At 41.0% G+C, this 22516-nt stretch overlaps 1 protein-coding gene across 2 annotated transcripts; it reads left to right on the top strand.

Moving 5' to 3' along the window:
- The first annotated feature begins 2332 nt into the window (after window positions 1-2332).
- LOC149302868 (EKC/KEOPS complex subunit Tprkb-like) lies at window positions 2333-11805 on the top strand. Of its 2 annotated transcripts, none has more exons than XM_089482179.1 (4): window positions 2333-2374; window positions 10141-10263; window positions 10927-11103; window positions 11719-11805. In XM_089482179.1, exons 1-4 carry the CDS (start codon window positions 2333-2335, stop codon window positions 11803-11805), a joined length of 429 nt encoding a protein of 142 aa, XP_089338305.1. The 2 variants fall into 2 exon arrangements, with proteins under 2 accessions (XP_089338305.1, XP_089338304.1); XM_089482178.1 differs by having other exon boundaries at window positions 2333-2473.
- The last annotated feature ends 10711 nt before the right edge of the window (window positions 11806-22516 follow it).

The following is a 22516-nucleotide window of genomic DNA, read 5'->3' as shown; positions in this document are numbered from 1 at the left end:
GAGTGCCCGGGAGTAAACTTATCTCCTGTAGGGAAACAAAAATAACATATACTGAAATTTATACCAGGTACTTGTCAATGCCTACACCTGCTTGGGAGTGACAGCGATGTTATCAGCAAAGGAAAAATAACAATTTTCACACAAAATAACCCATCATAGAGGTGTGTACATGGGTACAAAACATAACAACGTGGAAAGCAACACATACTGAAGGCTCAACAAAAAAGTTATATACACACACACACACACACACACACACACACACACACACACACACACCTTATTGTGAAAACAATGCTGTGGTGAAAATTGTAGGGGTATCTGTGTTTGGAGTCCATATGCATAGAAAAAATAACAATACTTAATAAATAATAAATATTACACAAACACGACCATGGTTTTTCTGGTACTGTGACAGCCTCTTTCCACCGTCTGCGACATAGCACCATGTGTGACGCTTTTGGGGACACAGGACGCGTATACCTTGTTTGTACGAAACGATTTTGAAACGTGTATCTGCGTATTAAATATACCCACCGACTGGAAAAAAAAATGATTAAAACAGCCAGCGACAAGTCATAAGTGTCAACAGCATGGAACGCGTACAAGGGAAGGCTCTTTCTCCATCAGCAGTCGTGACTTCTTACACCCGGAAGTGTGCAACGTTCATCTGTGACCGGTCACAAACAGAGAACGTACAAAAAAAGTACCTCGTGTCATACGTCTGAAGAAAAATATTCGATTGGAAGTGGTGGGCAGAGAGACTTAGCAGTGGGCTGCCGGTGTCTGGTTCACGCAGAAGGTAAGTAATCCCCCCCCCCGTGACCGGAGTGCAGGGAGAACGGCGGGTGTTTTAGTCCCCCGTTGCTTGCCCCCTGTGAGCGCAGCACGGATGGGGAGTCGGTGCTGTCATTACCGTACTAAGCTTAGAGAAGAACTGTTTCTACAGCGATACAGCAATGTATTATTATGTATTATGGAAAGCGGGCTCAATAGCATAATGTATAGCATAATGTAAGGCACACTGCATAGGGGGTATTTATAAAGGTGTTACAGTCATAAAAGCATTAAACATGCGGGTATTTTTGATTGCTGCAGATGTGTCTTGTTTGTGACCCCCTGTACCAAAAATGAGGGTTGTGAATGACAAATGCGCTGCTCCTCCGGTTCTCCGGGTCAAGACCTGAATCCTCCGGGTTGCGAGAGCGGGGTCTTGACACGCCCCCCTCCCTGCCCATTTTTTCCTTTAAATGGGAGTGTTTCCTGCTGTCGTCGGCGGGACTGACCGCTGACGTCAGTGGGCAGTCCTGGCTGCGTCCCGCAAGGGTAGCCGGAGCCGAGAAGTTCCCAGGTACGCTTAAAGGGATTTAACAAGGTACAGGAAGGAAGCTTATTTCAGAGTAGCATTCATAGAACAGGAGCTCGTATAGGCTGTCATACCTGGGAACTCCCTGGGTTCGGCCTGGAGCAACGGGCGAATCCTCCGGGTCGCTGGAGCGGGGTCTTGACACACTGCACTACCCGCCCATTTCCCCTTGGCATGTCCCCCCCCCCGACACCAGTGGGCAGTCCTAGCCGCGTCCCGCTGATTACAGCGTTTACAGGAAAGTATGCAAAGAAGCAGTAACAATTTCGCAGAAAGCTCCTTGAGAGAAAGGTCTTGATTAGAGGACCAAGTTTCTAAAAAGCGAAGAACAACATCAACATCCCACGTAGAAGAGTAATTTGGAAGAGAAGGCCTAGAGAAACGGATACCCTTAAGTAAGGGACAAACCAAAGGATGTTGGCCAATAGGGACCCCGTCAAGAGGGATATGGCCAGCCGAGATGGCGGAGCGATATAAACTACCCGCCCATTTCCCCTTGGCATGTCCCCCCCCCCCCGACACCAGTGGGCAGTCCTAGCCGCGTCCCGCAAGGGTAGCCAGAGCCCAGAAGTTCCCAGGTATGCTTATTGTACACTTGGGACACCTTTATTCCTTTATCCAAACGTATTCAAGCAACACACACACGCAAGTGTTAAAGCAACACCCGCTGATCAACAGCGCACAATTTGTGAGAAGACTTAGAAGAAAAATCTCACTGATTTAATGATGGCTTGTAACATTGGTAATAATATTGGGAATTTAAAATAACCACAGGCAGCATCATATTAATGGAATACATCAGTTGAGACATAAAATCTTTTGGAAAATATGTTGATTTGACTTGAAATCTGGTTTTGTACCTGGAAGAATACACACTTATTTTGTCTTCTAAATCAATATGCAGAATTCATAATTTATTTGAGTATTAAGATGTCTTTTCTTTGCAGTGCGCAGTAGTAGATGAAAATGAATGAAACATACACATTGGAATTGTTTCCTGGATATAAGGTGACTCTGCTACTTTTTAAAAATGTAAAAAATGCTGCAGCCCTAAGAAAGCAAGCAATGGACGGGTCACTTGAAGGGGCTCTGCTAAACCCTGCAATGGTAAGCATGCGTTAAATAGACTATTAATGTTAGTGATTGTTTAGCTCTCTCATCACAAGCAGAGCCAGGAGACTGGTTATTGAGCATAACTTTTGATTATTCCATTGATTCTAACAACTTTTTTTTTTTTAATAATGATCTCCAAGGAATCTTCTTGGGTCCTTAAAAAAACAAAAACAAAAAGCTACCCCAATGAATTCTAAGATTTTACTAGTCTCATGACATAAAGTCATGATTTTATTAAGGACACGGAGGCGAGTATTATAGTGCATTCTCTTTCTTTATTACTACTCCCTCAGCAGCAAAAAACAAGGGAAGCAGTTAACTGAAGAGAAAAAACATATATAAAGTGACATAACATATCAACCAATCAGCATAGATCCAACATATGAAAAGGTGTGAGACACTGCTGCACTTCCTCTTTTCTTGCGAACATAATCAGCCCAGAAGCACGAACAAACATGGACATCGGAAACCTTGGGCAACGGGCCATGAGAATCCAGAAGATATCAAACTAGAACAGAAAGAAAAAAGAACAACGGTAGAAACCAAGGACTAAATTGGAATGGTTAAGACACTAAACTAGGTAAGACGATGCAAACGGTAAGATAATAGCGCAAAACATAAACATAAGATCACATAACACACAAGGAAACTATCCGTAATGAATCAATAAATAAACAGTAATAGAAATACATCACAAACAAAACATGCGAGATAATAACAGCCACGAAACCCAACGAAGGGTAGGGAATAGGAGGGAATAATACTCGCCTCCGTGTCCTTAATAAAATCATGACTTTACGAGTAGGGGAATAAACCGGACCATGAGGTCGTCTAAAAGAAAGGAACAACGGGAGAGCGGAAGGATCTCGAAGAACTTGAGTGCGAGACTCATATTCACGAAGGCAAAGAACGGGGCAGAGAAGAGGCCTAAGCGGGAAGGACGGATAGAAGACCGACTTAATATTGGTCTTCGTCCTCCTAGATATATCAAACAAAACACCATCTGGACGGTAGACCTTAGCAGGAAAATCCAAGGCCCTGACATCCGAAACCCGTTTACAGGAAAGTATGCAAAGAAGCAGTAACAATTTCGCAGAAAGCTCCTTGAGAGAAAGGTCTTGATTAGAGGACCAAGTTTCTAAAAAGCGAAGAACAACATCAACATCCCACGTAGAAGAGTAATGTGGAAGAGAAGGCCTAGAGAAACGGATACCCTTAAGTAAGGGACAAACCAAAGGATGTTGGCCAATAGGGACCCCGTCAAGAGGGATATGGCCAGCCGAGATGGCGGAGCGATATAAATTGACCGTACGATAGGCTTTGTTGCCATGAAAGAGGTCCGTAAGGAAGGACAGAACCATATTCAGAGGCGCCGACACGGGATCCAATGATCTGCCCAGGCACCAGCAAGACCAAGATCGCCATGCAGAAGCATAGGCTCGCCTAGTTCCCGGAGCCCATGCATCGGCCAAGAGGAGGAGAGTCTGTTGTGAAACACCCTCGACAGACCAAGGTCCCCGAAAACACGCCAAGCCACCAACCGAAGCTTGCCCAGCAGAATCAGGTCGTGAGGACGAAGGTCCGGGTCGAGGAGGAGATCCCTGAAGGACGGAATGATCCTGGGGAAATCTGATGACGTTTCCAACAGTCTGGGAAACCAATGCTCGGACTTCCAAAGAGGTGTTATCAGGACGAGAGATGACTTGAAACGAATCATGTGCAGGATCGTCCGGGCAATCATGCTGAAACGAGGGAACGCGTAAAGAAGCGTTGTCGGCCAGTGTTGAAGGAACGCGTCCGTGGCCATCGCCTCCGGGTCTGCTCTCCAGCTGAAAAAGTTCGGGAGTTGCGTGTTCAGATGTGACGAGATGCGAACAAATCTATGTCCATCGGACCCCATAGGCGCTGAAGCTTCTGAAAGACAGACGGGTGAAGTCACCAATCTCCGGAATCCCGAAGGAAACGAGAATTCCAATCCGCCGTGAAATTGGAGAGACCCGGAATGTGTACAGCGGTAACGGAAATTCCATGATGAAGGCAATACCTCCAGAAGTCTCTTGCGAGACAAGCCAACAGTCTGGATTTTGTGCCCCCGAGGTGGTTGATATAACGATGTAACCATGTAAGCTTGCGTCCGACTCGATAACTACGTCTGGAGTGGTACCGAAGATGGCCCTGCCGTTCCAGGCCTCCATGTGGGACAGCCACCACATCAGTTCGTCTTTGGATTCGGCGTTTAGAGATACACAGCTTTCGTAAGAGGGAACGGAAGATAGCGAAGAAGTTCTTAGTCTTTGCAGCGCCCTGTAATGAAGATCTCTTTCTGGATTGCCGTGATCTTGGATGGAGGAAGGAACAGGGATTGCTGAACCGAGTCTACCTGAAACCCCAGAAATTCCATAGTCTGCGAAGGCATGAAACAGGATTTCTCTCCATTTACGAGAAAATCCAAGGACTGGAGAAGGTGGAGAGACCAATCGAGATGTAGACGGAGAAGAGAAGGGGACTGAGCCATAATAAGGATGTCGTCCAAATATATTATCAGCCGTACTGCCCGAGAACAAAGGAAGGCTACTACCGGCTTCATGACCTTTGTGAAACACCACGGGGCCGACGAGAGACCGAAGGGAAGGCAGGTGAATCTCCACTTCTGATCGTCCCACAGGAACAGAAGAAAATCCTGATGAGAGGTCGCAATTGGGATCGTGAAGTAAGCATCTTGAAGATCCAATTTCACCATCCAATTCCCCGGTAACAAGAGGTCTCTGAGGCAATGGATTCCTTCCATTTTGAAGTGGTGATATACCACAAAAGCATTGAGAGGACGTAAGTTGATGACCGGACGGACACCCCCTCCTTTCTTGGGAACCAGGAATAAAGAGCTGACAAACCCGGGAGAAGTCATGGGAATAGGAACAATAGTCCCTTTGTGGCAAAGTGATCTTACCTCTTCTGAAATTAGACGCCTCTGAAGTATTGGAAACTGTGGGGAAGGCGGAAGCCGAGCCTGTCGAGGAAAAACGGTCAGTTCTAAATGATAGCCCTTGACAGTATTCAACACCCAAGCGTCCGAGGTCAGCTGAGCCCAGACGTGGACAAAATGCGCCAGACGACCGCCCACCTTCGCGAGAGGAAGGGAAAAAGGACTTACCGTAAGGACGTCTGGATGGGAAGTAACCTCTGGGGCCTCTGGTGGATCCAGGGCGACCTCTGGAAGGAAAGAAGGGTGTCGATCGTTGCTCGGAGTTATGGCGGTGAGAGAAGGAGCCTCTATAGTTTCCAAGGAATCTGGAACCACGGCCGGACGAACGGCCCCTGCTTCGTCCAGCCCTTGCAAAAACCTTTGGGGCGAAAACCTTTTTCATGGAAGACTGGGCCTTATCAAGGGCAGTAAAGGTTTTAACGAAGGAACCGACGTTCTTGACGAACAAGTCACCAAACAAGAGCCCCTTGGCCAAAGGGCCTGGTGCCTGAGTAGCTATGTTGACTAGCTTGGGCTCGATTTTAATCAGTATGGATTTGCACCTCTCGGCACAGAGGGCTGAATTTGCATTGCCCGTCAAACAGACCAGGCGTTGTAGCCAGCCGAGGGCCTCGTCAAAATCAAAGGTATCAGGGGAGGCTTTGCCCGCCTCAAGCAACTCAAAAAGTTTGGTAATGGGGCCTAAACTGTCCAGGAGTTTGTCCTGACAGTGACGAAGTGAGAACTCCAAGCCCTTTCTGGGTTTCCAACCAGTCTTAGAAAGAAACTGAATAATTTGAGGATCAACCTCGGGGGTCTTACAGACCTCTTCAGGAACGATAGGCCGTGGGCATTCAGCCCTAAGCTTACGCCTGCTCTCTTTAGAGAGAGGTTTGCGCACCCGAAGTGCGAGATACTGTGCAATATGAGCCGGTGGGTCCCACTCGGCCGACCTTGGGTGACGCAAGGTCTTTGACATTGTCATCAGTGTCTCAAGGAGGAGCAAGGGCATGGGTCACATCACCCTCAGAAGAACCCATGACCAACACAGGGGAGTCATCCCCATCAGATAAATCAGAACCAGGGTCTTTATAGGAATCAAGATCATCACCACTCTCATCAGACTCAGATGAATCTATTTGAGCCTTAGCTCTTTTCCAATGTCTGGCTGCTTTTGTCAATGTCAGGGACTCTTTTGCGCGGTAAACCAGCGCTCTCAGGGACAGGAGCAGAAGCATTGTCCATCATGACAGAAGCATGGCTGTCAGTCACGAGTGGGGATAAGTGTTTAGTCTTACAAAGGGCCTTCTTGCCTAAGGGAGGAGGGATGGGCAGAGCTGCAGGAGTTGAGGTAACAGGCACCTGGAGCAAGGCCTGCTGGATAGATTGTGAAATAGAGTGAGACATAACACCCATGGCAGAAGACAGTGCTTTAGTGATTGAGTGAGACATGGTAGCATCCAATAATGATTGAAAATCCTCTGAGGATAGAGGATGGGAATCATCATCATGATTCCTACTAGAGGAGCCAGAAGCTCCAGCAGGAGCAGCCTGATCGGTCAAACGATCCATGAGGATTAAATATAGCTGCAGAAATGTCAGACAACAGTATAGGAAACCTGTGAAGGGTTGATTAACCCGTAGGGAAGGAAAAACGAGGAACCTTAACGCCAGACGAGACGGAACACGCAGCCAGTACTTAATCCCGTGAGATGCACGCCAACAAAATGGCCGCCGCGCGAGACGCATCCGATGGCCGAAAGGCCGATGACGCGGCAGCAAAGAAAACTGACAGATGCGCGCCCAGGAAAAAGGCCGCTCCGAAAGACAGAACGGCGGCGCGAAACGAACCCGCCGGCCGAAACGGCCGAAGACGCGGCAGCTCAGAGAAAGAGCACCGCGACACGGGCGAGCGACGGAGGCAACCTAAGGTAAGGGGACCTACAAGGGAGAAAACGGCACGCACAATAAAACGAATAAAGGGAAAAAGGTACAGGATATTGACCATACAGGGATAACGAAGAAAACAATAAGAAGGCAGTAAATAGGGTAATATGAAATTAATTAATTAATAATGAAAGCAATTGTATAAATGACACAGACAACAACCGAAGAGAAAATATACTTAACTGTCTGCTGAGGGAGCAGCAAGAAAAGAGGAAGTGCAGCAGTGTCTCACACCTTTTGATATGTTGGATCTATGCTGATTGGTTGATATGTTATGTCACTTTATATATGTTTTTTCTCTTCAGTTAACTGCTTCCCTTGTTTTTTGCTGCTGAGGGAGTAGTAATAAAGAAAGAGAATGCACTATAATAGGAGCCTCCGTGTCCTTAATAAAATTGTGTTTCTGTTAATTTATGCTCATCGTCCTGCCGCATTCTTGTTTTCGTCGGTTCGGCAAATGAGGTGACTGGCAGCTGGATTCAGAAACTGAAACCCCAACAGATTTCACAGATCAAACACATCAAAGATATGAAAATTAAACTCCCATTTGTGATCTATTGTTCTTCAAGCTATGCTGATCTGACTAATCTACCATCAAATTCTATATCTCAGTGATCTCTATGTCTGTAATATACACAAGACCTGCTGCTGCTAATCATATTACATCATGCAGTTTAATTCTATCTGGATTTATGCCCAGCTACACAAGTCGACGCAAAACTTTTATTCAGAGACTACTAACAGTTACGTGTCAAAGTCCTGGCATGTTCACTGCATTTGAGTCTCATAACGCAGTCCTTGTTAATTATATTGTTAATTACAAGGATGCTTAACACCCACCTAGTTTGTGATTATTCTACTTTAAACTATCAGGGCTAAGTTAAAACATACATATGATTTAAAGAATGTGAGGAGTGTGCTGTATAACATGACCGTGTGCATTCACTACAAGCTGAAGTGATGGCACATTCAGTAATTTGCAGCTAAACCTCATCCCAAGCACCATGATATCTGCCAGTATGTCTGCTCAAGTCTTCCTGACAAGCTTTAAAATCTTACATTTGTGCCTTTTGAATGTATTGTTATAATTTCCCCATGACTTACTATGTGCTACAGTTCAATGAAGACATCAGAGGTCAGTCACCGGTCAGTCTCTCAGTCTGTGCTACCATCGAGCTAATTCCAAATCATTCTCTGTCTCTAACAATGTGCAATCATATTTTGGTTGAAGGATTCACCATCCTTTCTTAAGCCCCTGGGATTACCAACATCATACTTGTAGATATCCCCAACACTCCAGTCTTGGATACACAATGCAGACCTTATCTGAGGGTATTGGGGGTATTTTAGAGCCCCCCCCCACCATGTGGAACAGCACCTTTAAGGACACACTTTGGCTATTGGTACATCATATGGTTTATTGCTATACAGCTTGGTTCTGGAGCTTCTGTGAATAGGGGGTACTGTTCTCAAGTTTTATACTTTGCTAAAGCCCTCTTTTATAGATAACTTTGTGATGTCATATGTACAAAGTCACATTTTCATACCTTAACTTAGTCCTTTCTAGATTGTAAGCTCGAGCAGGGCCCTCATCACCTTTTGTATCTATTAGTGAAATTGTTATGTACTATGTGTTATGTCCAGTTTACCCAGCGCTATATAAATAAACACCGTAATAATAATTTATAAAACATTTACCCTTTTTTTTTTTGTACCCTTTCTACCGTTCTGTAATAATAAGAAAAAAATATGCTTTAATGGTATTTTGTGGGATACTTTGTCACGTGTATTTTTATTTTTGCAACATGGACAAGCTTTTTTTTTTTCTATCGCTCTAAATAGAAATTAAAAACATGAAACTCATCTGTATATTAAAAGGCCTTAATTGCTTGTAAATTACCGTAATGTCTACTATTATTAGCTGTTTACGTAAAGCTGGGGCCAGAATTCTTAGAACATATGCCCAAAATAAACAATTTACCAGTGATTTCTCTCATTTGAAGTGCTGATTGAGTAGACTAGACTGTAGATGCCTTGTAAAAATAAATTTTGTACGGCTAATGCTAAATATAGTTGGGCTTCTGTGATATCATGTCTTGTGTTTTTATAGACTTTCTGAAAATATTATGGAACGTCCTTATTTACCTGGAAATTTGCTGGAATTAACAGAGTGGAGCGGCTCAGCAGTCACCTTTTTCTGTGATTATAAATCTCTTATTTGGTTGCCTCCAGTTTTCAATGAGTATAGTTATGACATCATACCCAAGCATCCTTATTTCTACTTCATAGCTACTCCTCCAATCAGGGCTGCAGCTTTCCTTCTCCTGTGTAGACATGGACAGATCATAGCTGTGACACCTATTGCTACACCAGTGGGGTTTTTCCCCAGTTTGGAGCTTTTGTTTTGAAGTTTTTCACAATCCTTGGAAATACTTTATTTGTGTGGATATATGTTGTGCTACACAGATGTTTTCAACATTGACCTTAGAGGGAGGAAGCATAAGTCACATTTTGAAGATCTCCTGCCTTGTGTTTACATATTAAAACAAGCCATATACATATATACTTTCCCATTATTGTGGGTTAAGTCTTAATAAATATGTTGGTAGGGATGGTTTCTTTTTTCTTTTAAAATTGAGTTCAGTATTCCCTTTGATATTCATATAGAATACCTGACATGAACTACAGACTGTGTAAACAATGTAATGTGAAGTAAATATGTTGAGATATATTGTTGTTTTTAATTTTAAAGATTATAGATCCACTTCAGATTCTTGTGGCAGTAAACAAAGCTGTACATCTGCAGTTGCTTGGGAAAATGAAGACCAGGACCCTTAATGCTGAGATCATATTTAACCTGTCACCTACCAACAACGTGAGTAGATCATACGGCAGCCTACCAAATACCGCTCTGCATTGCTCCAAGCTGTTTGCCCATTTTGCTAGTTATAAAGTACTGTGCAAAGGTTTTACCCAGATGTAAAGAAATTGCTGTAAAGTAAGAATTCTTTCAAAGAAAAATGGCCATGGTAATAGTTCAACAGAAAGAAGGAAAGGAAACAGAATTCAAGTAGCTAGCATTTTCTGATATCAAGTCTGCTATTTATATTTGAATTTATATAATCTATTAATGTTAACTGGACAAAATTTTAAATGGACAACAATATTTTTGGATGGTACCCCTTAAAAAAACACATTACTATTATTATTATTATTTATTCTATTCACTTATCTTTATCTAATTTCAGTCTGTATAGAGTGTTAACTAGCAGGAGAGATTGGGAACATTACATCCGGGAAAGAGAGAAACACGTTATGGAGTGATGTTGTAGGTTGGAGAAAATGTGGGAGGCAGGTGGATCAGTAGACATTTTCTCTACCCTACAACACATACAGTGGACATCCTCTTCACATATCCCAAAACCATCACTGGATATCCGAGTGATTGCTTTTTATAGTTCCACGTGTGAGAAAATGAATCTTTGTGAACAAGGAAAATCTAAAAAAAGACATTTAAATAAATATCTTTTCCGCTTAGATTTCGGAAGCTTTTAAAAAGTTTGGCCTGTCAGACAGCGATTCTGGAGTTCTTGTTGTTTTGACGGACGATGGAAGTAATATCTTGAATTCCCAAGAAATAATCTCTCACGTGGAAGGACAGCAGGTTCCTCTAGCGGAGCTGCCACGGCTAACAGATATCGCTAAATTGAAGAAGGTAGGAAACCAAGTCAATGATCCTAATATATTTGAGCTAATTGATTGTGTCCCTTGGGAATGTAGTAACCAAGATAGTCTTTAATCTCATGTGTACAGTTTCTTTTTCTATCAAACAAACAGGCCGTGCAGGCATCGGGCTAATTCAAACTTGAGATGTTGTGATCCAAACAGAAGTTCATGTCATGCTAATTTCTTGGCCATGCATAATACACTAGCTGAAATGTACTTTCTCTCACTATGTCCTCCATCCTACCCTTCATTCGGTACTACACTTGACCATTCTACCTCTTTCCTGTATTTCCTTCTTTTGTTTTTTTTCCTCTTTATTTCATACCCACAATTCATAGCTCCTAAATTTCTCTGTCTTCCTATATGAGCCATTAGTAGTCAAGTATGTGTGTAGAATTAGCCTAATGAGAAATCATGATGGTTCTTCAAGTTTAAAAATTAGTATAAAGAAGCAAAACATTATTGTTTCTTGGCCGCTCCATTGCCTTTATTCATTTCTAACAATTACAGCAAATGTCACCTGTATTTTTTTGCTATCGGATCACATTTTTTCCCCAAACTTTCATGCCATTGCTTTTAAAGTTATTGTGTCTTTTATTCTCAGGTTTATAAACTTACAACACAAGAAGAAAAAAATGTCTCAACATTGGATGCAGTAATCTGCAGAATGTCCACCAAAGATGTTTTATGATTACAGTTTTCAGTATGCGATGGAAAGATGTTTGTCTTTGATTAAACTGCTGTAGAATGCTTTATTTTTTTTTTAAATAAATATTGATAATAAGAACACAGTATGTCTCTACAGTAAAAATGAATTTGTGTTCTTTCTCCCTTATTTTCCTAAATGGGTATTGCTCTTTCTAAAATGTTTAGTCAGCAAAATCTAAAGCTTGGTTTGTAACCAAAACCATAAAACATTTAACCAACAATATGATTCTCCCTGTTTTTAATATATACAGTATTAGTTAAAATAACTATTTATGAGAGTTCTAAATATAGGACCGGCACGTTTAAAGGCAATTTTCATCTTACACAAAGTTACATGTACACTTTCTATGATGTAAAACTAACAACAACAAAAACTCCACTGATATTTCTTTGTCTTTCATATTAGAGCAGTATGATTTGAATTTCCCGAGGCCATAAACCTGACAGTATATTGCTTTACTTAGACAACTCTGCATCTTGCATTTGTCACGGAACATTATCACTGTCATAAGTGAAAACAATCAGAAGTTGCCCAGATACACAATATGCCCGCAAGAGAAGAACGGTCTCCCATTTGTTACTGGCAACGTGTCAGATGTCCTCTCAGCAACACAATGTACCCTCAATATAAATAAAGGTAAATTTTAGTGTCAAGTGAAGATGGTTTTGTTTAAACCTGTATTATTTATTTCTACCCTAAACTAAACAACTGTCAGAATGACTCATATGTAAGCACAGAGGAGGACTAGGGTGAGCATGACATATTCTTTTGAGTCAACTTCGTTTAGTGAGTCGAAGGGCATTATTTCAGCATATTGCTATGTAGGCCACCTACTTTTCATTGGGAAATAAATCTGATAGGTATACATCTGAGGTCAAAGAAAGTGGTTTCTGTGGCAAGTCATGTGTGTAATAATGGAAGAATGTTTCTTTGCTACAAATGCTTTTGTCTCTGTTCATTAATGTTCATTATAATTGATAAAAATATGCACCATATGAAAACAATGCAACATTTTATTATTAAAGGGGTAGTTAACGGTTAACCGTCCATCTTTTGGGAAATTCTAATTTATATAACATTCAGCAGTCGCTACATAAGAAATGGACTGTGTCTGCTAGCTGAACATCACTAGAGTTGTAGTTTCACAACAGCTACCTGTTGGCTACAGAATATATAATTTATCTAGACTTTCATGCCAGAGCAGACATAGTGTTGTGAAATCACTTGTCACTGAGATTTAGGGCCATTTGCAGAGTGTTAAAAACTAAATATAGTTACAAATAAGTATACCAAAGGAATATGGTTTATCCATTTGACTAGTTCAATCTCATGTGAAAGTGAGCTTGTTTGTCAGATGGCTCATACAATTCAGATTGGTTAAATTGGGTTAAATTGACTATTTCAATTGTATTACATCACTTTAAAGATACCTTAATGAGGTTTATGTATAAAAAGCGATTGTGGTGCAAAGTTTGAAGGTGGATTACCATAGCAAACGAGTATTTATGGGTATTGAACCGATTCATGGGTAATGATTAGAATCACCTTTTATGCATAACCCCACATTGTCAACTTAATTCTGCTCTTCGGGAGTCTGTTTTGCATATATGCATTAGCGCAGCGGAGAGCTGAAACTTCTGTCCCGGTTGGCAAGTAAACACACACTCCCTTACACACACTTACACATTCGTGCTCATACACACATTCATGCTAACATACACATTCCTGCTCGCACATAGACTTGTGCATTCGTCTTCGGGCGAACATGAAAACGAACACGAAGAGTGTGTTTTCGTGTTCGTTCCGAAGACACGCCAAAGAGAAGACAGCAGCGGTAAAACATAGGCGAAGATCTTCGTGATTGTCTTCGTCTTCGTCTACCACTCTCCCCGGTCCCTTCCCCTTCTAATTTACCTTGGCATCGCGGCAGTTCACGGAAGTGGAAATCCGCAGGTTCGCCGTCATGGGTTACAGGGCAGTGCGAATGAGCCTATTGGTCGCCTACAGGGACCTCCTCTGGCATCAACCAATTGGTTGATGCCAGAGGAAGACCCTGCAGGTGACCAATAGGCTCACTCGCACGGCGTTTGTAACCCCTGACAGCGAACCTATGGATTTCCGATCCCGTTAACCCCTTCAATGCTGCGTTAGATAACGGGCGCGGAGATCCGTAGGTTAAAGGGCCGTGCAAGTGTCCAATAGGCTCACTCACACGGCCCCTTAAGGTGCAACAAGTGCATCAGGAGCCTAAAAGTCTGTACGAGCGACTAACAGAGTTGCTCGTACAGACTTTCAAAACCCCAACGCTGCAACTTACCCGGCAGATTCCACTGGTCTCCCTGTTCTATCAGTTAAATGTCCGTACTAGCGACTTTATTGGTCGTTCGTACGGACATTTAACTGATAGAACAGGGAGACCAATGGCATCTGCCGGACAAGTTACAGCACCAGGAGCCTAAAAGTCTGTACGAGCGACCAACAGAGTCGCTCGTACAGACTTTTAAAACCCTAATGCAGCAACTTGCCCGGCAGATCCCACTGGTCTCCCTGTTCTATCAGTTAAATGATAGAACAGGGAGATCAATGGTATCTTCCGGACAAGTTACGGCACCAGGAGTTTAACAGTCTGTACGAGCGACCCTATTGGTCGCCAGTAGGGGGCTCGTTTACCATCAACCATTGGCAGACGAGCCCCCTGCTGACTACCAATAAAGTTGCTCATACGGACATTTAAACTCCTGGCGCCAGAGCTGCTGCTGTACGCGTTAAACCCGCATTAACCCCTTCGTGACAATGGCCGTTTTAACATTTCTGCGCTACTCGTGTTTAGCTGTAATGTTCTTCTTTCCCGTTTACTGAACCCACACACATTAGATATTGTTTTTTTCAGGACACAAAGGGCTTTCTTTAGGTGACATTGTTTTGATTGTATCATATTATTTACTATTAAAAAAAGTATAAAATATGGTGAAAAATTTAGAAAAAAATGACTGTTTCTAACTTTTAGTGGAAAAATCTTTTACTCATCTATAAAAGGTAATGAAAAAACCTGCTAAATAGATTCTACTATTTGTCCTGAGTTTAGAAATACCCAATGTTTTTATGTTTTTTTTGCTTTTTTCTACACATTATGGGGCAATATGTACAGGTAGAGTTTTGCTATTTCAAAGCCATTTTTTCCAAATCTGGTAATTCTTCCCCCCATGTGCCATTTCGGGTATATTTGAAGCCGGCCCACGCAATTTACCCCATCAAGTCATATATTTTTTAAAACTAGACAGCCCAGGGTATTCCAAATGCTAGTATTTTAACCCTTGCCAAGCACTAATTCTACCATCAGCCTTTAGCAAACTTTATGATAGTATTTTTTTTTGCATTTGTTTTGTCACACACATTTTACTTCAGGTATGAATTAAAAGGTTCTGGTATATGTCACTATCACAAAACACCCCAATATGTGTTCAGCAACATCTCCTGAGTACAGCGATACCTCACATGAATGATTTTTCCTGGCTGTTTGGGGGTAAAAGGGCCACATTTGGGGCATGCGCATTTTTCAATGTTGAACTTTGGCATTTGGGGATCCACTGCCCATGCCCTATTTGGTACATCTTTGAGCCGGGCCATTTCAGTGTGCCCAACAAAACCATATATTTTCGAAAACTAGACACCCCAGGGTATTTTAAATACTGGTATTTTAACTCTTTGCATGCACACATTTTACCACCAGAATTTTTTCAAAGTCTGCAGAAGTATTTTTTTGTGTGTATTTTTCCCCCACACACCTATGTAATGTATGAATTTACAGCTCCTGGTATATGCCGCTGTCACACGACACCCCAATATGTGTTCAGCAACATCTCCTGAGTACAGTGATACTCCACATGCATGGGTTTGTCATTTTTTGGGTGAACTAAAAGGCCACATTTGGTACGTGTGCATTTTTCTAATTGGAAATTAGATGTGTGGCCATCCTCCCCCCCCCCCCCGTGTTAATTGGGACATTGTTGAATCCGGCCAATTCAATTTACCCCATCAAATCATACATTTTTTTAAAGTAGACACGCCATGGGCATTTAATATGCCAGTATTTTAACTCTTTCCATGCGAGAATTGTTTTAAGCTAATATGCTAATTTTAGGACTTGCTCACCAAAATATATTTTTTATATATATATTTTATTTTTTTTTGCCTTTTTTTAAAAAAAAATTTAACATTTTTTTTCAACTTGAAGGTTCCCCTGATAGTGACATCAGTGGGAAATTATTTTTACATTTTACTGTTTTTTTTACTATTTTTTTCTAATTATTATTAATTTTATTTTATTTTTTAATTTATTTTTACTAATCACACTGTGATTAGAAAGCTGGGCTCCATTGACTTTCATGGTTGAACTTTTTCATCTTTATTGTTTTTTTTCCCGGGCCGCCGCCATCTCTCCGGAGCGGTCACAGTCCATCCCGAGGTAAGTGTTTGGTGTCGCTGGATGCCTCCTGATCGAGGCATTCCAGCGACACCATTTTTTTAAACGGGCGTTTGTTGTATGGCGGATGTTGACGCCCCGGGGAGGGGCCAGAGATGGCCCCTTAGTGCCGATCGTGGCGTTGCTGAATGCCTCGAGGTCGAGGCATTACAGCAACGCCGTTTGGGTGCAGAAAGCGAAAGTAAACGACATGTTTTTCCGTGACGTGCCCGGACCGGTAATTGTCATCAAGGGGTTAACCCTTTAACCGGAAAAAAACGAAGAAAAACCGAACACAAAGAGTGTCCACGAATATTCGCCCGAAGAGAAGACAGGAACAGGCAAATATTCGCGGAATACGAAGATTTTTTTTTTCACGAAGACGAACACGAAGAGCCCCCTGGTGCCCAAGTCTACTCTCACATAAACACACATACACTCGCATTCTAACATACATACATAAATACATTCATTCGTAAATATCCCTCCCACCATCATCCCCTTACCTCACTCACAGTTTTCTTTCTGGTACTCGTACTCTGTGTGAGCAGCCTCGCTTTTACGGCAGAATCGCGTAACCTTGCGCTACGTTCCTCCCTGGGCTGTACCAAAATTGTTTACAAAGGGCTGGAGGCAATTGCATGACAGCATGTGGACAGCATTTTACTAATGGATATTGCATAAGGACCAAAAAGGCCCTTTGTAATGTTATACGTTTTCATGCACAGGACTGTCACATAATGTTTTACTCCTTATATATTTAGTAACAGTTAATAAATGTTACCTGTTTCCTTTGTTTCCATGTGGGAGTATTGTTTTATGCCCTAGCATACCAGAGCCATTTACACCATCACGAGTAGTACTTTCTCGTTTTCTCACTCTTCTGCCTCCTTATTCTGCCTGTGTCATGCATGGGACTATATTAATTACTGTTACAATTCCCACATGGCCACCTTGAGACTTCTTGAAGCTGAGTGCCACTAGATGTCCAGGTTGGGTAAGACAGGCAGACACATGACCATCAATTTAAAGCAATTTGATAAAATAAGCATAGTCGATCATATACAAGATGGTGGTTCTTTAAAGTTAAGAATTGGTTTTCTTGTTTTACATAAATCACCATCCAGTTGCTTCTATCGGTTCAGGAAATTGCTGTAAGTATTTTGATATACTTTTTGTTTCTATTTAGTCTTCATGTATGCTAAACATTTTTTGGTATTTATCCTGTAAATAAAATGCTTGACTCAGATCCTGTATCGTACGAATTGATGGTAGGAGCCCACTGTTGCATAATATAAAAATATACATGACTATAACAGCTGCTGGTAACATTGTGAAAATTTAAATATTCATTTTATAGCAGTATTTTATTATAAATTGGGTCTGTAGGCAGTTTCACATTTTTCTCCATACCTTAATTTTGGCATGCAATAGAAAATCAGAGACATATGTTATACCCCAAGTGGAAGCATTAACATACCTTATGTTACATTACATTTATTTATAAAGTGCCGGCAGATTCCGCAGCGCTGTTACAGTCAGTAGAACAATTTCACATACAATAACACATACAATAACAAACTGGTGCAAAGGAAAAGAGGGCCCTGTTCTTGCGAGCTTACAATCTAGCCGGTGGTTGAGGGGGAAGTGAGACAATAGGAGAGGACTGCTTGGATGGGGATGAGTTGATCTGGTTCCGATGATGTGTTGAAGCTGAAGTGGGTTTTCAGAGAGGTTTTGAAAGTCTGAAAGAATGTTTTGTGTTCTTTTGAAGGACACAAAACATTCTTAATATGTATGTTATGTTATAATAGTAATAACCTACATGGTTGTAAGGTTTACAAGTGACCTATACAATTAGTTAATTATAACAACATTTTAAATATAGTGAATAAGACTCTACTTACATGAATGTTAAAAAATGTAAAAAAAAAAAAAAGTTATTTTGCTAGTTCTGCTACTATACTGTTGTTTCAGGACAGAGTGCTCATCAAATTCTGCTTTAATGTAAATATTGTCCCGCTGTAGTAACAGCTTGAACATTAAGAGAGACATCTGGGAATATTTAAATATTTTGTGGGAAGTTTTAAAACAACCTTCAACAACACTGACTTCTTAAGAAAAGGCAATTGGAGAGCATCAGTTTTCCATCCATGAGACTAACCATGCCCTGCTGCAAAGCTGGACCATCACTATGGAAAATAAAACTTCTGTGTATGTCTTCTGACAAAACAACTGCGTATGGAATATGTCAAGAAATGTTCTGGCTGGGTGTTTGACACTATTTTGGTAGTCTAAAATAACGTGGCTAATCAGGTATGTTGCGCTTACATCCTTTTTTGAACATGTTCACAAATTTGTACATTGGATATTAAATATAAACCTTAGCGTTAATAAGAAAACAGGCCGTGCGTAAAAACTGACACATGTTTTCTGCCAATACGTTTGTATTATGTCATCTCGGTGGATTTTGTCGTCAGGTGCGCAGAGAGATTAACGGTTCTTTGGGCAGGGATACTAAGAAGGCTGGTTGCTCATGTGATGTTGTGCAGTCTTTCTTTCCGAGCTCTAAACTTTAAAACAAATTCCCAACTCTATTGCAATCCATCTATCAATGGCATTGTGAGTGTTGAAAACCCCAGTGAAGGGAGATATCAGTTAGGTCTGCAAGCTCCCACGTGAATAGGCCCCTATGTGTTGTATATAAAATGCACAATGCAAAAGGGCTTCATAAATTGGGCCTTTTCAAATAAATAACCTGCAGCTTTTGTAATTCATGATGAATTTTGGACAGTAAAATCAGTAGATGTCTGTTCAGAGCATGCCTTTTTTGTAGTGGTGCTGCAGGTGGCAGTTGGTGGCCCCACTCATTTGTTTCCTCTGCTGAAATACTCCCAGTTAGGTACATGGCATGTTGTTCCTTCTCTCTCTATGTACCAGTTGAGCGAAGCCAATGATGACAACATTTTCAAAAGCTGCGGATTGCTTTCTGCTGTCAGCCAACTGGCGCATATGTTATGATAGCAATAATCAATCTTATTCTTTGTGTTAGAACCTATATGGTCCGTGGAGTTATGAAAGAATAATCCCAGTAGCATCATTCACTGATGAAAAAAAAGTAGGTTAGAACCAATGACACCGGTGGAGGAAAGACTCTCTACCATCATTTAGTAACATAGTAACATAGTTCATAAGGTTGAAAAAAGACCAAAGTCCATCAAGTTCAACCTATATACATATTGTGTCCCTACTGTGTTGATCCAGAGGAAGGCAAAAAAACCCTTATGAAGCAGATGCCAATTGCCCCATACCAGGGGGAAAATTCCTTCCCGACTCCAAATATGGCAATCAGAATAAATCCCTGGATCAACGTTCTGTCCCTATTAATCTAATATCCATAACTTGTAATATTATTGCTTTCAAGAAACACGTCCAGGCTCCTTTTGAACTCTTTTATTGAGTTTACCATCACCACTTCCTCTGGCAGAGAGTTCCATAATCTCACCGCTCTTACTATAAAGAACCCCCGTCTGTGCTGGTGTAGAAACCTTCTTTCCTCCAGCCGTAGAGGATGTCCCCTTGTTATAGATACAGTCCTGGGTATAAATAGGTCCTGGGAGTGATCTCTGTACTGCCCCCTTATATATTTATACATAGTTATTAAATCCCCCCTAAGCCGTCTTTTTTCCAAACTAAATAACCCTAATTCTGATATCATTTCGGCATATACACTTCTCTTAATGGTGCAATAAATGAACATGCTTTTCAATGGTGTCATTTGCAATCTAAACATATGGACCCAATGGTTTAAGATAGAATGAGATGGAATCATGACTTTCTCTAGCCATTAATCATTGGCGTTTATTCACAAAGGAAGAGTTTACAAGAGAGTTGTGTTTGAGCTCCTTAACTTCTCTATTCATTATATTTCTGCTGCATGAAAAGCTTGACTTGTCCTGTATAATGTAGAATCAACCAGCAATTTCTACAATAGGTTTCAGAGGTTTAATACAAAATGTTGGGGCCCCCTCTTGCTCCACTATTATATCCCATCTATAGCAACCCAAACCTTTACTTTATGCCCCACCTAGAGCTCACACAAAAGCACAATACCCACAAAGAGGCATAGTACCCACACAAGAACACAACTTACATTGTTGTACAATCATGGCACTGAAGGATTAACCCCTTTGTGACCGGGCTGTTTTTCAAACTTTGTACCCTTCGTGACAACGGCTGTTTTAACATTTTAGCAGTGTTTGTGTTTCACTGTTATTTTCTTTTTTCTCATAAGTTATATACTGTTTTTTCCAGTGATCCACTCAGATAAGCACAATGCATTTCCTATAACTAGACAAGGACCTCAAGAAGCTTTGTGGGATGCTTTCAGTACCGGTACATTAGTAGTAATTAATATAAACGTTTTATGTTTACACTTGTACAGTTGTATATGACTTCTAGTTGTATTCCTATGTGGATTGCGGTCCTGCAGGACAGGATACTTACATACTGTGTGTCAGATAGTATGTTGGGCTCATTGTGCTCAGCCTGAAGTTCTTCTATACTAGTGTCCCATATGAATGTTATATTCATCTTAAAGTGCAGATCTATGTATACAAGCAGAGTCTCTAACACATCCTGTTACCTGTACAGAGACTAGGATTTAGAATATCAAATACATCAATCTCACATCTGCCCTGATTTGTTATTACTTTTTAAGGATTTTCAGCCTTTCTACAATGTAGTGACAAAGTACATAGTTTTAATAAATGAATTATTTGTTTTCTGTTTTTTTCCATTAGACACATTTACACTCATATTATATTGACAGTCAAGCATTATCTGTTTACATCATTCAGATATAGTTCTGAATAGGGACAGGTTATGCAGGGATAAACTCTCACTGAAACACATGTTTAATTTGTATACAAGTTTAATCAAAGCTTGGTTGTACTGAAAATTTCCATTTAAAGATGTTATTTTACAATACAAAAATAATTATCTTGGCTCTTCTTTTCCACTTTGCTGCCAACACTGACGTTTCAAGGCCATTTGTCCGCCTTTCGGTTGGCTCAGCGGCCAAGGTTTTGACTAGTACAAGAGTAGTACTTGGCAAAAAAACAAGCAAGGGGGCAACATTTGTAAACACATCTTTATCCACTTATTGACATGTCAAAACTGTCCACAATCATACAGAGGAGGGATATATTTTTCATAATGTCCTCCTGAAGTATTGTAAACTTCCCAGCTGCAGTATTCCCTTATTTCACATGAAGAATAAAGTTTATATGTACATATGTATAAGCGTTGGTAATTGCATGGTAGACAAATAATTCTTCAAATAAAACTTTGAAGATGTATATATATATCATTGTCTTCAGTCAGTGGCAACAGTTTAAAGTTCTTGCATCGGTACACATCACGCCATCTTTGATTTCACCGTACAGCTGAACGCATTATAACTGTTTTATATGGGCTTCAGATCCAAAGTGCAGCTACACATAGACGTCTTTTTTTGCCCATGCTCCCAAAAGAGCTATTACCACGATCATGGTAATAAGTAAGTAGGTGGCCAGTTCATCAATGCACCACTGGTCTTCACAGCTGCAGTACTGATTTTGCCAGCCATCCACGTAGGTTACAGGGATCCTTTGTCTGTGGGCACGTAGAGAATGTATTCTAGGGAGAGAAAATAATATATATCAAAACTAGTGAAAGACAATTAACAATACATATGCACAAAATCGTCCCAAAATTATTAGTGAAGTCCCTGGCTAATTCCAGGTAACCACAGATGTTGATCAGTTATTGGCCACTGGTGATCATTTTTGTATTCCTGGGGTATTTTAACTTAAAAATCATATTTAAAATGCAACTTATGTGTTTTATGCACCTTGTGCCAACTGTTGCTAGAACGAATGATGTCAGTGGTATGGATGTAAACCTAACTGAATATTTAACCCTTTTGTTATCATTTTTACAGAAGAAAAGAAAGCAATAATGTTTAAATTGAATATACTGTAATATGGCCATCATTTCCACATTAGAAAAGTCAGTTGTTTTTTTTGAAACACCAACAAAAAAATGGCTATAATGATAACTTTTCATTGATCACCCGTCACAACTTCCCTGGATAAACAGTGTATTCACATGAAACAATATTTGAAGTTTTAACCATCTTCAGTGTGATTAATGGTGCTGGTGAAGGACCAATTTATTTTGCTGCCAGGA

Source organism: Sceloporus occidentalis, unplaced genomic scaffold (assembly GCF_023333645.1).
Source record: "Sceloporus occidentalis isolate IW3139 unplaced genomic scaffold, rSceOcc1.0.p SCAF_17, whole genome shotgun sequence".
NCBI classification, from domain to species: domain Eukaryota; kingdom Metazoa; phylum Chordata; class Lepidosauria; order Squamata; family Phrynosomatidae; genus Sceloporus; species Sceloporus occidentalis.
The sequence above is the reverse complement of the archived record's forward strand: the minus strand, read 5'-3'. Positions and strand labels throughout refer to the sequence as shown.